The following is a 16,001-nucleotide window of genomic DNA, read 5'->3' as shown; positions in this document are numbered from 1 at the left end:
TAATATATGTTTTTAAAAAACAGGATTTTTCACATTGTTCACAATAGATAATAATTATTATTCAGTATTTCTCACAGCACAGGAATTAGAATGGTCCAGAAGTAGAACACATAATTATGATCACAAAATTTATTGTCAGAGGATGCTAGGAAGGAAAAAACATTAAAGAGCAACAGGGCAAATCCCTGGAAGATGGCTCCATATGGGACAGCTGAACATGGCGATCTGGGTTCAGCTTCCAATTTGGGACACCCAGCAGGCAACAGGAAGGATATATGCAAGCTATATGCATCTCCCATGTTTCTCACGCTTTCTCCCTAAGCACCACCGTGCTGTCCCTGTAGGGGACAGGGTTGTAGATAAACAGCTTTGGTCTGCTCCAGCATGGCCTCCTTGGACTCCCCATCCCACCTCATTTATTCCACATTCAGGAAATACAGTCATGAACCCTGTTAACAGTAAGGACAAAAGCTGAAAAACTTAAAAGTTGCTAAAATGGATTAGCAAGAAATCTGAAGCTCTTTGATCAGCACCTTGCTCACTCCTCCTTTCGCACCCTCGTCCTGCTCTGCACTTCTGGCTGGGGCTCAGGGTCCCTAACAGTGGTTCCTTTGTAAAGGCATTTTCTGTAGGATGGGCCCCTTCTGTTTTCAGTGTTGGCTCTTGGTAAGAGGGATGCAGAACATTCCTCTGGGGACCAATAAGTTAGTGTAAGCCACAATCCCACAAGTATGCTAACACAAAACAAATGTAGGATCATGGTCTTTAAATGCTCTCTCTCCTCTCCTACCCGCTTCTGAATCAAATCAAAGCAAAGTGAGAAGGAACAAACAGAAGAGCAGTGCTGGGGTGAGTTTAATGTAAAGGTCTGGAAAGATGTGGGTCTCTATCAGGACTGCCTGGTGTTCTAGGCCATGTGAGTACCCAATGTGCCACCCACACCTACATCTCTGCATCCTCCAGCATTCACGCTGCTGAGTGTGAGAGCTGCAGATGTTAAAGAGAAATGAACCAGAGCAGAACTGGAGATATACACATGGCATGTAGCTGTCCGAACACAGACTGCATCTATATCCTCAAGAAATACCTTCTCAGGAGTTAGTCTGCAAAACCTCTGCAGAAATCTTTCCCTGTTTAAATTTCCTGAGTCTGCCAATAAAAGCTGCGAGCAGCCTCAAGCCATTGCCCTCAAAAAATCATAAGGAGGGCTCAGCAAAGCAAATTCAAAGAGAAAACAACCAGTTCCAACATATGGCAAGGCCTCTCGGAGGTTCCCGTGCAATATCCTTGGTGATCAGCCTCGAAGGCACGTTAACATTTTCATTTCATCGGAAGCCTGCCTGTGCCCAGAGCACTCCGAGCAACTTGGAGTCGTGACACCCAGGGTAGGCTTCTCTTTCTCTATCTGCGTGGTAAGACTGTGTCTCTCAGATGAAGAAATTACCTTACCCAAAGGCAGCTCCTGCGTTAAGACCTTGTGCCCCAGCCCTCCAGCATAATCCTGAATATTTAGGTAGTGTGCTCTGGAGTGAAGGTTTTTAACTCTTCTCCTCCCCTCCGGCCCTTTGACATTTCTGCTGTCATTTCCATTTGAGACAGTGATTTGATGGTGTATTCTTAACGAAATCTCTCAAAGCCCCAACCCACACACCTTTTCCAAATTGTCTGGGGTTTTTTTAACTGGATTGGACAATTTTCATGGCCAAATATGCAGTGACAGAGATGGGAAAAAAATGCTAGGAAAGAGAGATGCCTTAGAAATTCCATAGCATTTCACCAAAGGAAGGTGGTAAAACCAAAAACCACAATCACTGGCTTCCTTACATTATACCAGATATTTTGACTTAATGCCCGAGCTTCCGGAGTCAAGAAACAGATATCACAGCTGAAAAGAGTATGCAAAACTAAAAGACTAAAGAAAGGTCATAAAGGAAAATACGATGTACATGATATTCATTTATTAGAATATGGCTTTTAACCCCAGGGAGGATTTCGGATTCTAGTTTTTGAACACCAGAGTTTGCCACAGCCAAGAAGGCAACTGCTCCTTCAGGTTTCTGGAGCTGGGTCTCTTTAGCTTGGAGAAGAAGAGACTGAGGGGTGACTTCATTAATGTTTACAGATATAGAAAGGGTGAGTGTCACGAGGATGGAGCCAGGCTCTTCTCGGTGACAACCAGTGGTAGGACAAGGGGTAATGGTTCAAACTGGAACATAAAAGGTTTCACTTCAATTTGAGAAGAAACTTCTTCTCTGTGAGGGTGACAGACACTGGAACAGGCTGCCCAGGGAGGTTGTGGAGTCTCCTTCACTGGAGACATTCAAAACCCGCCTGGACGCCTTCCTGTGTAACCTCATCTGCGTGTTCCTGCTCTGGCAGGGGGATTGGACTGGATGAGCTTTTGAGGTCCCTTCCAATCCCTGACATTCTGTGATTCTGTGATTCTTTCTAAAGACACCAAGAGGTGTGCACATTTCTCGTCTTCCAAATCTCATACATACCACAGGCTGGGAGCTGTCCTCGTCTCTTTGTGCCCTGGACCTCTTGCCCTTTGGTGTCCACACACCAGCACTGTCCTCCCTGGTGACACTGCACTGGTGTGTAGCCCCCATCGGCATCGCAAGCTGGCACGTAGGCGTGCTGGTAACGCAGGGCTGTGTACCGCTCAACCTCACACTTCGAGGGGCCTGGAAGAAAAACAGTATGTGTTAAGGAGGGAAAGCTTAAAGTTTCAGGGCCATCTCTGCTTGATCCCATTGTTTGCCTGTTTGAGAGGAACAAAAAAAAAAAAAGGAAAGAAAGTTTAATTTCCTGACTGTTTTCAGTGAAATTTCACATCCCAGACCAAAATGCAAATTATCCATCTTCTCTTTCCCTGGAGAACTAGCCCCAGGTTTTTCCTCTGTAGTACTTGTTTCTGAAAACTAAACAGAAAATAAAAACTTAAAACATTTTTCAGCCATAGTTATGGATAGGCAAGAGTATCAATATCTCTCCCAGTGGCCATGCTGGAGGTTAGATGAGCTTGGGCCCTTAACGCAAATGAAAAGGTGATCAATAGAGACAGATGTGCAGCTTAAGAGACTGAGATGAAGGAAAATATCAGTGTCTCTAAAGACAATGAGGCATTGCTCCTGAACAAAGATCTGCACCTCACTGTGGAGATTCGGTCTGCAATCATCCAATTTCTTTCACTTCCCTCCACAGGGATCTGAAGACCCCATTCTTGTCAAACTGGCCTTAATGGCAGAGAAGCCAAAACTCCATAAAGAAAATCTTCTGAGTTATGATTTCTCCAATACTAGACTACACCCTTCCAACAGAAATTTTGCCAGTTTATATAAACTTGCGATCTTGCAGCCTAAACATTTTTCACATTCAAGAGCTCTCCAGCTACACTCAGCTACCAGGTTGAGGTACCATAAGCATCATGTCAGAGCAACACGTTCATCAAGAAAGTCTGACAACTTTCCTAATGCATGTGGCTTCAGGTGGTGGTGTGAGATCTGGGTAAGTCACCAAAGCGGTTCCTTTCTCAGCTGAGGAACGTGGTCACATCTCCATCTTGTGGCTGCTACAGCATTATCTTTGCTGACAGCCACTGCATCCCCAGCTGCAGTCAGAGCTTATTGCACAACGCTGTGCAGCAGGAGGGGGAAGATGCTCTCCAGACTCTCCAGGACGATCAGCTCATCCCAGAAATAGAAAAACCACACAACTATGTGGCCGGAAGACTTACAACAATATCTGCTTAATATCTCTGGTGATGCAACTCCTTACTGAGGGTCAGACTGCAGTGTCAGAGAAATTTGGAGATGATAATGATCACACCAGGGGGTTCAAATTTCCCCAGCCAAGGTAAGTCTCTTGGGCTCTGGTGTGGGAGAGAGAAGGAGGTACCTGACCTCCTGTTCCACAGAGTTCACTGCCTGTAGGCTGAGAAACTCTCTCCCCATTTATCCCAAGTGGGGAGGGAATGGACCCAAGGGCAGATCCAGAAGTTCAGCCTTGCTGGCTAAGGCACCACAAACTCTTGTGTAGCCTCCTGGGGATTGAGTGTGCTATGGCCAGTCTAAGATCCTTCCTATTTCTGAGTGCACCATCATAATTTAGGGAGTATTTTCTCAGGCTTTTAATTTAGTAAATCATCAGATCCATATCCATAATCTCAGGGCAAGAGATAGAGAGAGTTCATGGGATTTCAGCTAAAGTGAACTTCAAGCGTGTGGGAAAGTGTTGATCAGAGGACAGGTATAATCTGCTGCTAAGAATGTACAAGCCCGAGGTTAAAATTCAGCTGCAATTCAGGGACCTTGTTTCTTGCACTGAAACACTGATATTACATTATTTCATTGCAAGAGATTCCTAGAACAACTTTTCTCAGTGGCAGCTGTCACATTTAAGCTACAAAATTGTCAGCTTATTTACAGGGCATCACCTGGGGGCTACTCACATCTGAACTTGCCAGTTGTAGCCAGCTGAACCCCCAAAAACCGTCTGTGTAGGATCCGATATATACTGGTCTCCATGAATGTGCGGGCGGGCTCCAGGGCAGAGAAAACTGTGTCGTAAACTTCATCAAGTAGCAATTCCAGTCCTGGGAAAGACACACTTTTAACACAGAGCCTGATTTTAAGACTGAAGTCACTTGCTTTGCACCAGAATAGCAAAACTGGAAGCCTTTCAGGAAAAAGCAAAGCAATCCTCTAAGCAGGCAAAATGTGAACTTACACTGCATAACCCTAATGCACCACACCACGTAACCCACTGCTGAGTGCCCAGGCGTTATCTTTATGCCTTGACATCGACCAAAATGAGCAGGAGGAACACCCAGTGAGTGACACTGTCAGTCAGAAACCAATGCTTCCAAAAAACAATTCCTAATTGTCTTGCTGGTATACCCTGAGCACATTAAAGGATGTGCAGTAGTTTCTCTGAGTGTAAAAAAAATAGATTTTTTGGAGAACTTCTCACCCCCATGGAAATTAAATGTTAAAGTTCTCATTTATGATCTAAATTTTAAGCTATCATGCTTTGCAGTTTTCCAAGATTTTAGTTTTAAACCACCCTATCTAATGAAGAGGAGCTGGAATTCCTCAACTTCTTCATTCCTCTTTCTTGGAAAAAACAGTCTTTCTTCTAACATGTCCCATGAACTATTAACATGCCTGAAAGTTGTCCTGAAGCTATGAAAGAAAAAGAAGGACCACCTGATGTCCCTGCCCTGGAATATTGTGTCCGGTTCTGGACCCTCAGTTCAAGAAGGACAGGGAACTGCTGGAAAGAGTTCAGCGCAGGGCAACAAAGATGCTGAAGGGAGTGAAGCATCTCCCTTATGAGGAAAGACTGAGGGAGCTGGGTCTCTGGAGACTGGAGAAGAGGGGACTGAGGGGTGACCTCATTAATGTTTACAGATATAGAAAGGGTGAGTGTCACAAGGATGGAGCCAGGCTCTTCTCAGTGACAACCAATGATAGGACAAGGGGTAATGGGTACAAACTGGGACACTAAAGGTTCCACTTAAATTTGAGAAGAAACTTCTTCTCAGTGAGGGTGACAGACACTGGAACAGGCTGCCCTTGGGGGTTGTAGAGTCTCCTACTTCGGAGACATTCAAAACCCGCCTGGACACCTTCCTGTGTAACCTCATCTGGGTGTTCCTGCTTTGGCAGGGGGATTGGACTGGATGAGCTTTCGAGGTCCCTTCCAATCCCTGACATTCTGTGATTCTGTGCCCATGGAAAGGGGATTGGACAAAGTGATTTTTAAAGGACTCTCCCAACCCAACCCATTCCATGATTCTACCTGAGCAAGAAGAAAACAGTTCAGTCTCCAGGCCCTTTATATTCTCCTGCATTCGTTAATTGGACTCATTGAATATGATGTAATTTTCTTGTGTGGGCAGAGGCTGGACATTCAGAACTGCTATTCCACCACCCCAGAAAGGACAAGATTAGCTCCTGGGCAGCAGCTCTACTTGCTGCTTACTGCAGCGTTGCTCCTAAGGGTGGGATCTCACCAGTGAGCTCCAGCCTTTCCCATGGGCACTACACTGGTCCCAGCAGCCTTACTTCTTGTAAGAGTGAACCTGAAGCCAAAATGAAGCTAAAGACTGACACTTTTTATTTGTCCTTTCTCTTGGGAATTCAAAGCTGCTCAATCTAAAGGATCAGATGCTGGAGGGTACTTACCGGTGTCTGCTAACTCCCTGCCCAGGCTGTCTGCACAGTAGCAGTAACCAGAGACCTCCGGGAATGTCTTCCGCAGGGAGCTGAACGTTTGGAAAGCCTCTGGGAGCCTGGAAGGGAAAGCAGCCTCCTGTGAGGAGCCCAGGGAGACTCATCGACAACAACAAAGCATCACCTGTGTTTCCCTCCTGAATTTGTATGGTGAGGATGTCTGCACAGCACAAAGCCATTACAAAACCCTTTGGCCTCCTTCTAGCCACCACATTCTGACATGATCCAAATCAGAATTTCAGAAGGCTAACAAGTGTCCTAAATGTAATTTTTTTTAAGCAAACACAGGACAATAAGGTCTCCCTTCAGACAGATTTCTGACCCTTCCTAAGCAGATACCCAGTACCTAGCACTCATTTTCAATTCTATTCTCACCTCTGAGAGCCTGTCAAAGAGTGTAAAATAGAGGGACGTTGGCTTAATGTTATTACAACACCCATTCTTTAGCTCCTTCCACAAATCTGCACACTATGGCAGAGTGCCTAAACAAACAGGTTGCTTCCTCTTCCCTACATGGTATATACGTTTTCTGCAGTGAATTAAGGGCAAAAGCTGGTAAACACTTCACTAATCTTTTTCATTTTGAAAGCATGACCCAATGGATTAAAGAGAAAGGGAGTTTTAACATATTACAAGTACAAATGACTTTTACTTCTGGAGATCAAAGAGACGTTAATTTCCAGTATAATACTCTAAGAGTGACAACAGCCACATTCCAGAAAAGCAAAGATTTAGGAAGGAAACTTAATAGGGTTAGAGTTGGAAAAAACATAATAAATGTGATCTTAAGTGACAGACACTCTAGGGTTTCTCCAAGCAAACAGAAGACAAGTTTCTCTAGATTCAAGCAATATGACCAGGGAAAAATTTTGCCAATTTCCAAAATAGTCATATTATTTTACAGACACACATCCTTACTGTGAAATATGATAAAGGTCTGGTGTCCCAGTTGCACACAGCTTATGTGGGAAAAATCTAATGAGAGAGAAGTGGAACTTTCTGCTCAAGACATTCAGAAAAATACATAAAGTAGGTTTTTACCAAAGAAGGACACTTAGCAGTAAGAGTAATGGTAGATTAGGCCCTGATCAACTGGGAAAAAGCTTAATGTGCCAAAGCAGTTTGCTGTGAAACTGGGACTAAGACCAACCTCAACTGCAGAGGCACCTCCTGCAGCCCCAGGCTGCTCTGGCACATGTGGCCTGCAGTGACCCGGAGAAATACAGCAAAACGCTTCTCTGGCCCAGAGACAGAGACATTCTAGGGTGGAATAATGGCCCTTTGCAACCTTCAAGATCTGCCTGAGAGCTCTGCCACCTCATGCCAGGAGAGCTGAAGATGTTACTGCTTCCTCAGTACATCAAAGCACAAGCTGGGGAACACCCTCTGCTGTGAGGATGGGCTTGGAGAGTTAGGGTTGTTCAGCCTGGAGAAAAGAAGGCTCCAGGGAGACCTTATTGTGGCCTTTCAGTACTTAAAAGGGCCTATAAGAAATGTGGAGACAGACCTTTCAGCAGGGCCTGTTGCAAAGGGACAAGGGGTGATGGTTTTATACTAAAGGACAGGAGATTCAGGCCAGACATGAGGAAGAAATATTTTACAATGAGGGTGGTGAAACCCTGGCCCAGGTTGCCCAGAGAGGTGGTAGATGCCCCATCCCTAGAGACATTCAAGACCAGGCTGGACGGGGCTCTGAGCAACCTGATCTGGGTGAAGATGTCCCTGCTCATGGCAGGGGGGTTGGACTGGATGAGCTTTGAAAGCCCCTTCCAATCCAAGCCACTCTATGATTCTACAATTCTGCCCAAAGCAACAGCAACCCCTGGCAGAGGAAGGGGCTGGTGACCTCGAGGTTGTCGCAACTCATCCAGCCGTGCTCCTGCTTCAGACCCTGCAAATCCCTGCGTAGTGCTGCTCCACACTGGCACTCTCCTTTGCCTTCAAACTAAAAGTCTACTGAGTCTCTCCACTTCGGATCGTATAACCCTGCCCAGTGCTGGCACTGGCATGCTGAAAACAATTAAAATGTCATACCTCAGGGCACAAAGGAACTTCTGGCAGCATTAAAACTATGCAATTTAATATATAAAGAGCTAAATGCTATCTTTCTATGGTCTTCTATGTATATATATATATGGCTTGGAGTATTTCAAGAGCTTTCTGGTCCCCTGAATTATTATGTCCTGGTTCCTAACAGGAACATGATCTTTTCTTAAGAGAGCAATGCCCTGATTTGCAAAGGCAGATCTCTTCACTGTGCTTGTCCTTAGAGCTCATCACCCCAGCATCTCAGCATCTAGCAGAGCGAAACAGGATCCAATGAAAAAATTCTGCATGCTGATTTCTTTCATCCTTAACATTAAGAAGCCACATGCATAAATATACTACTTTTATATAGGGCAGATGCGTAGTCATATCCTGTCATTCTGGTTATTTTGTTCCAAGTTGAGAGTACAGCTAAATAAAGCACAAACAGATATAAATTAGGCCCACACAACCACGAGGACAGAACTTCGCTCACCTTACTTGGAAAAGTCATTTCCTACTGCTTCTTTTCTTTTCTTAGCCTCTTTCTAATCACACCCTTCAACATGAGTAGTGATAACACAGACTACCTCATCTATCAGACCCAGTCCAAAACAATGGCTGAAGCAAAGACGACTACATTTAAGTTATGGATAAATGTATATCCATGTGTTTCAACAAGAACGCTCACACTCAGAAGTATGGGAATGTAAATAAATGTGAGGTTGTTGACCTTTTCTTTCAAATGTGAGTCTCTGCACATGGGTCCAGCAAAGACAACTCATTACTGATTTTCAAAAGCAGGTTTGCAAGTAATCCCTTCTGTGTTTCATATGTGCAGCTCAAGTTACAGCTGCCTTTCTCCTTGACTATTCAGAAACAGAGGGAGAAAAACTAATCATAGTTTTTTTTTTTCCATTGCCAATGAAATAATATATAGTAAGGCAGAACCCCCAGTGAGGTGGGATAAAGATGCTGACACAAGGATCAGTCTGATGGAAATTATAGCAACAAAGTAAAAAGATCCTCCTTGACTCTTGATTTTTTTGGTCATTCCCACCAGTCTGCTATGGGGTCTTCTACATGGCTGCCCATTCAAGTAGGACCTGGGCACAGTCTGCATCAAATAAGTAAGAACAGCAAAGTCACCAAGGTGAGGCAAGAAATTCAGGCTCATCTTTCTTTCCAAAAGTCTTCCTCTTGGGAAAGTCTTAACCCTAAGCTTCTGAATTTCTCCATTTATCTTTTTTAACACATCGATTTATTCTGGAATATTTATAAAGGTGTAAGGGAAAAACTTGGAAAGGGAGTTAGTCCAACATGTCTAGATTTCTAAAATCAGACTGTGGTACCAAAGAACATTGCTCCACTGTTTCCACATGAACATAAAATATGGGCTTAAATCCCTGTTCTGCTACAGTTCTTTGCTGTGAAACTCATCCCTTCAACTCCATATTCTGGCCTCCTGCTTATGAGACAGGATAATGACATTTCAGGCAAGAGTAATATGAAAATAAATATATTAATGACCTGAGATTCTCAGATATGATGGTAATGGGTTTAAGTCAATGCTATAATTAGAAAGGTAGGCAGCTGGGAGTGAAACAATCCTGCTGTGATTAATTACATGACACAGACACAAGAAAAACTCAATCTCACAGGCCTTTGCAGACAAACCTCCCAGTGGGAGAAAAAAATGTTAATTTAAAGCCTTGCTTTCTCCTCTGTAATTGCTCTTTTTGAATTTCCACCCTTCACAGGCCAACAAACAAAGCAGCCAGGTCATTCTGCTCTTGCCAAAATAACCTCTCCAAAGCCCTGACAAATTTGCACTGTGCATGTGGGCCTGCCTTTCAGTTTTGCTTAAATTAAAAAAGAAAACCCTCAAACTAGCTAAAATGACATATAAAACTGACAGTAAAATGCCTTTACTACTACAGAGCCAAGTCAAAATGAGATATTACATTTACTCCACTGCCCTCCACCGGAGGAAAGTGTTGACTGAGATGTCAAGATAAGGACACTTCACAAAGAGACCAAAAGGTTTCTCTGGAATATCTGCACAAACATGAACTCCTCCCCCTTGTGTTTCCCCTCACCCGTCTCTTCTTTCTCTTCCTGAGCATCAGTTCCCAGCTCCTCCACCAGACAATGGATTCTTCCTCCCACGGATGAGCATTTGATCCAGCATTTTGTCTTCCCCAGCCCACTCCAACAACCCCAAACCAGTCAAATGTCATCTTGCCTGTTCATCACTCATTCACCTGTCTGAGCAACCCTGGCACTGCCTAAACAGACAGGAGCTTCCCATCATCATGTGGAACTTGCTCTTTGTAACTTGTCACTTGTCCATCTGTTTTCCTCTCTCATGTGGAATCATCTTTCCTACCTCATATATATATATATATATATATATACATTAACTCCTCTCTTCCTTCAATATTTATCTCATTTACTGTTTTGTGTCGATCTGGAAAGCAGCCCTGGCTACTTTTCCAAACACAGATCCCAATGTAGTATCCAGTGCTGTGTGAGGACACACTGAGCAGATGGCATGGATGGAATATCACACTTTTCTAAATTAGTAAATTTAATTCAGAAGATAAAAATTCTTGCTTGGCTCATTTATCAACAGAAAATACCATCATACGGGGTCACAGGAGAAGGGCTTCATGTAGGAAAAAAGAGACACTGACTTGAAGAGTTATGCAGGATTGCTTCCCTGTTTCAGAAGCCTACCCTCTTACCTGTTATAACTATGAACAAGATCAAAAAACATCATGTCTGTGGTGTTGACAAACTTGCACTGGACAGGCAGAAACTCTCCATCTGCTGAGCATTGTGGTGGGCTCTTCTCCCCAAACCCATGCAGAATGCGACGGTCTCGGATTTCACAGCTCCCCGGACCTGATGGGAAACAAAGTTAAAATTTACTGGTGTTTTAATTTCCTGCAAAGGGCTGAGTAACCATCCCATGGATTGGAAGGGGCTTAGATTCATTACATTGAAGAATGGACACCTAGGTGCCTCATATCCTCTTTATGAGGAGCAGAAAGTTGGACTCAACAGTCCTTATGGGTCCCTTCCAACTTGAGATATTCTATAGTTTATGAAACAGGGACTTACATTCCTCAGTTAAGCACCTGTAGCATAAGTGTAGGCTTCAGTGTCCAAGCTTCTGATCTACCACCTTTCAATCACATCAGACCTTCCCACCCTACAAACCTCATCGTTCTGTTGATTATTACTTACACTGCCTTGGCTTTCCTCTCTGCCTGGTGCCATAGATCTCCATTCCTTCTGGATCCACACACCAGCACTGACCCATCTCCATGTCACACTGCACCTCATCAAAAGCGCCTGAATCCAGGCACTGAGGGATGTAGGAGACGCTACTGCTGTTGATGTATCGACTCACCAAGATCCTCTGCTTTTGCAGCTGGCAAAAGGATAAGCCTGTAGTACCAGAGAGTTGCACTGTTAGAGAAAGGTACTTGCAGGGTCCTGAATCATTTATTAAGGCAACACCTGAGTTTTCTCAGAGCAGCAAGTCCTGATTCTGCCACCCAGGTGGCATGAGGACACTGATGGATTTGTGGTTATGAAAATTGCTATGGAGAAACCCACCACAGATGGGGTTGAAGATCTCATACTCAAAAGCCAATATACTAAGTTGATCTTTCATTCATGATTTACATTACTGTGACCTTCTTAAATACAGTCAACCCAGATGTATCAGGTTTCCATGATCAGTCCTGAAGAAACTTCAGAACTTCTACCAGAAAGACCTAGCAAATTACAACAAACTAGAGTCCATCAAAGTCTGGAGCTAACTTGTTCTTGATTTCAGCAGTTCAAATGCAGTTTTAAATGGTTCTTTACCCAATCTGAACAGAATTAGAAACTTTTGACTTACAAGATATGGGATATCCATTCTGTTTGCTGCCAGGTACCTCAATGCCATCCTCATCCACACACCAACAGGAAAGGCCATCCCTACTGCACTGAACTGTCCTGAAGGAGATCACAAGTAACACATGTTATTCTGTTAGTGACAGAGTCCTCAGTCACTACAGGACATAAAAAAAACGTAAAGCAAGCCAAACAAGTTCAAATAATTTAACACTGCAAATAATAGAATCAGAAAAGGCTGCATTTCTGGTGCCTCTAACTCTGCCTAATGGGAGCTCTTAATTCTGATAATTCTCTGAGGTCTTCTGAAACCGCAGATAAGTGACTTGAAGTCACTCAGGAAGCAAGTAGGATGGACAGAATCCTGATTCTCACTATTTGAGATTTACCATACATTTTGAGATATTTTCTAAGTCAAATCTAGCAAGGTCAAGGTCCTTCACTCTAGGCAACTACAATAAGATAATAGTAGAAAACATCACAATCCCCCACAGCCTCAACTGTAACTCATTAACTTCTTGCATCTTCAAGAAACATGCTGCTCTCTAAATCACTGTTTTCTATGTGGTTTCTAGGTCTTCTACTGCCTTTAGAAGGAAACCCAACTGTGCCATCTACAGCAGTGGATAACTTTTCCACCTTGGCTTAGCTGTGCCAGCTGGCACACTGATCACAGATCAGAGCCCATGAGTGTGTTGTAGGAAGGCAGTAGTTGCATTACACAACCTGCACCAAGTACTTCATATGCAAACAATGCTGCCAAGATTAGCATATTAATCTTAGATTGACCGCTTAACCCAGAGATTTTTTTTCCAGCAGCAGAGAACTCATTCAGGAGAGGCTGGATCTGCAACATAATACAATGAAGTCTCTTTAAGTCTTCTACACCTCTCACCCTCCAGTCTACTTATACGGAGGCTCTTCAAAACAGGCTAAAGCTTTCATTAGTAATGAAAGGTCATGGCATATAACAGTGGGATAATAGCAAGGATGAATTACCTGAACTGGCCATCTTCTGAGCACTGAGGAACATAGGTTTCTCCTCCCGAAAAAGCCTTTTCCCTCTGAAGTTCACATGGACGTAATGGCTGGGCATCTGTCTGATACTCTGAAAGCAGCAAGAAGGTAAACAGATAATTGTGGTTTCACCACAAGCCTGTTCTTATCAAAACCCTGTTAGTGTCCATGCTGTGTGGTGACAGCCCTAGGTCCATGGGTCCTCCCTGGCTGTTTCCTTTTGCTCCTCATGAGCATTTCTGCATGGGACAGCACAGGGAGGTGCTGAGCAAACTGGCTGGGCTGCCAGCTGCAGGATAAGCACATGACAGGGATGCTCATGAACCCTTTTCCCAGCCCTGTATTTAATTAGTCTCAGCTCTGTTTTGTACTGGTATGGCTATCATTTTCTGGTACCTGGGATAATTTACTCACTCAGAGTTTATTGTGCCTATCTCCGCTAGTTCTATAAAAACACAGCAAACAAACAAAACCACAGCAATTTAGAACAAAGGCTCACTTAATCCAGTATTTGATCTGAGTGTGAACACACATAGTGGTACAAATACATAGGTATTTTGAATACTTTTGAGCCTCCAATAATTGCAGCTCAGGGAGTCCTTTAACCACAGATAGCTTCTGTGCACCTAAGACCTCTCAATCACTTCTGTTCCTGTGAGCTTTTACTGTGTCCCCTTAAGCCCATATGAAAATCTAATGAGACTGTAAAGGGGTTCTAGGTTAGCTCACCTTAGACATCCACGTGTAGGCAAACCTTACCATTTTCATCTTAAATGTGACTTTGTGCTAGTTGCTCTGGGATGTGTGGAGATGCCCATGTGCAGTGCTAGAGGCAGTCAACTAAGACATACAAGTCAAGAGATTGAGTGACTCCAACTGCTTATTGTGCAGGACTATTACACTCAGACCAAAGAGCTGGGGATGGCACTCAGACTACCCAGTACCTTAAGGTTCAAGCCTAAATTGGATGATGCCACATACAAGTAGCAGATACAATCTCAGGACCTTTACACCCATGCAGCACCATATTTTCTTACCAAAGTTCTGTCTCTAACCCAGCCTGTTCTTCTAGAAAACTTTTATTTTTTTCCATCCAAAATCCAGGTCTACTGAATTTTGATAATGCTGACCATTTACAGATCCTTGTAGCTTAGTATATAACCTGGAGTTCAAACTCAGTTTGCACACACACAATAACTAGCTAAGCTTGCAGTGTGAAAGATCATTTTGTCAGAATAAAGTACAGAGCAGAATAATGATCACAGGAGTACAGTCACTGCTGGACATGAGCAAAGGAAAAGAACAAGGGTACTTACCAAATATATTGGCTGCTGCTATGCTAATCAAGCAGCAAAGAAGGGTGCAAAATGGGACGGAGCCCACCATGCGCTGGGGGACTTCCATCCCCTTTTGTCGGTGGGGCAGCCCCGCACGCCCCACACAGCCCTCACCTGCCTTTTTATAGCAACCAGCGCACAGATGGGTTCACTTATGTGCTGGTCGACTGGCCGTGAAATCGGGCGAGTGACGCAGATGATGCTTCTGGGAAAACCACAAGAGGCCCGTTCACCTGGAACCACCCTCGTGCTTCTCCTCAGTCAGTTCTCATCCCCGCTCCAGGGAGCAGAACGGAGCCCTCATGGAGAGGAGAACAAGTGGGTGGCAGAGGGGACTTAGTTAAATCAACGCACAGGTTGAACATATCGAGCTCCGGCTCTCAGTTGCACTGTGGCACAGCCAGACTCTGTGCTCTGGGCTACAAGTGCATTTTTTGGTGTTTCTAGGGAGCCTAACCTGCAAGAGTTAGGCCTGCAAGCGCTGCGGGACTAGGAGTAAATACAATTCATAATGTGGTTATTTATTAAGTGAAAAACAGGGTGGACGCAGCTCCACTGACTATAAAGGGAACAGAAGCTCAATTGCATTTGACCCTTTGCTTTCAGTCCCACTTGCACCATGTGCTTTAACGCAGCCAAGTGTCTGTAGGAAGCAGCTTCGCTTCTTGGGCTTCATCCTCCAGGTGCAAGGTCAGTGTAACCATTAAACATGTTTAGTCAAGCTTTTTTGTATTAATTACATGCAAAATTCTTGACCTACAACATATCAGAAATACTATTTCCTTGTTCAAAAGCATCACTTTTTACTTGTCCACCTCTTACGACTGTCAGCATTTACTTGCACCAGGAATTATGAGAATTCACCTCCGCTTGTGCAAAGGTTAGAGAAATAGGCCCAAAATAATTAGCTAAATAATAACAAAAGCGCATGTTTGATGCTGGACTCAGGCTGATTTCAACTAAAAGTGACAGCAGAACTATTGTTTGTGATTCATGGGTACTAGACAGTCTAGAAACAACTCTACTGATACGCCTTACGGACCAAGACTGTGCTAAAAGTGATCTAAGCATCCTTCTGTGCGGGTTGTAGACTCCAGCAGTGCTACAGTGCTTGATATATATGGTAAATGTGATCTCAAACAGCAGCACAAGCTTGTTTCAGCATGACTGGCCTTTTGAAAATGAGTAGGACTATATTTGGATTTTACTTTCAAGCGACCTACTCTGGACTTGAGGAAAGTCAATAGTCCGCAGAAAGACCAAGCTGGGAAACAATGAAGAATGTGTCCAGCATAGATGATAGACCAAAAAAAAAGGCAACTTTAAGAGGCATAAAGGAGTAAAAATTTCTGTGACAGTCCTAATTAAGCAGACAAAGAAAATGAATATCTGGATTTGCATAGCATTTGTAGGGAAACGTATGTGCAGAGCAAAGGAACTCAAATAAACATAGAACAGTCAGCGTTAGCAC

The 16,001-nt window shown here is 43.8% G+C and overlaps 1 protein-coding gene across 1 annotated transcript in view; it reads right to left on the bottom strand.

Annotated features, from left to right (window-relative positions):
- Positions 1-15,579, bottom strand: part of TG (thyroglobulin) — a 164,370-nt gene extending 148,791 nt beyond the window's left edge. The window contains exons 1-8 of the mRNA XM_021298862.2: positions 14,510-15,579; positions 13,176-13,284; positions 12,181-12,278; positions 11,517-11,720; positions 11,012-11,171; positions 6,192-6,298; positions 4,454-4,597; positions 2,502-2,687 (exon numbers count right to left, since the gene is read on the bottom strand). Of these exons, the coding sequence (XP_021154537.2) occupies positions 2,502-2,687; positions 4,454-4,597; positions 6,192-6,298; positions 11,012-11,171; positions 11,517-11,720; positions 12,181-12,278; positions 13,176-13,284; positions 14,510-14,597 (1,096 nt within the window). The 5' untranslated portion in view covers positions 14,598-15,579. The remainder of the gene's footprint in view (positions 1-2,501; positions 2,688-4,453; positions 4,598-6,191; positions 6,299-11,011; positions 11,172-11,516; positions 11,721-12,180; positions 12,279-13,175; positions 13,285-14,509) is intronic.
- Positions 15,580-16,001: the final 422 nt, after the last annotated feature.

This window comes from Columba livia, chromosome 2, assembly GCF_036013475.1.
Source record: "Columba livia isolate bColLiv1 breed racing homer chromosome 2, bColLiv1.pat.W.v2, whole genome shotgun sequence".
In the NCBI taxonomy this organism is placed as follows: domain Eukaryota; kingdom Metazoa; phylum Chordata; class Aves; order Columbiformes; family Columbidae; genus Columba; species Columba livia.
This window is presented reverse-complemented; position numbering and strand designations above follow the sequence as displayed.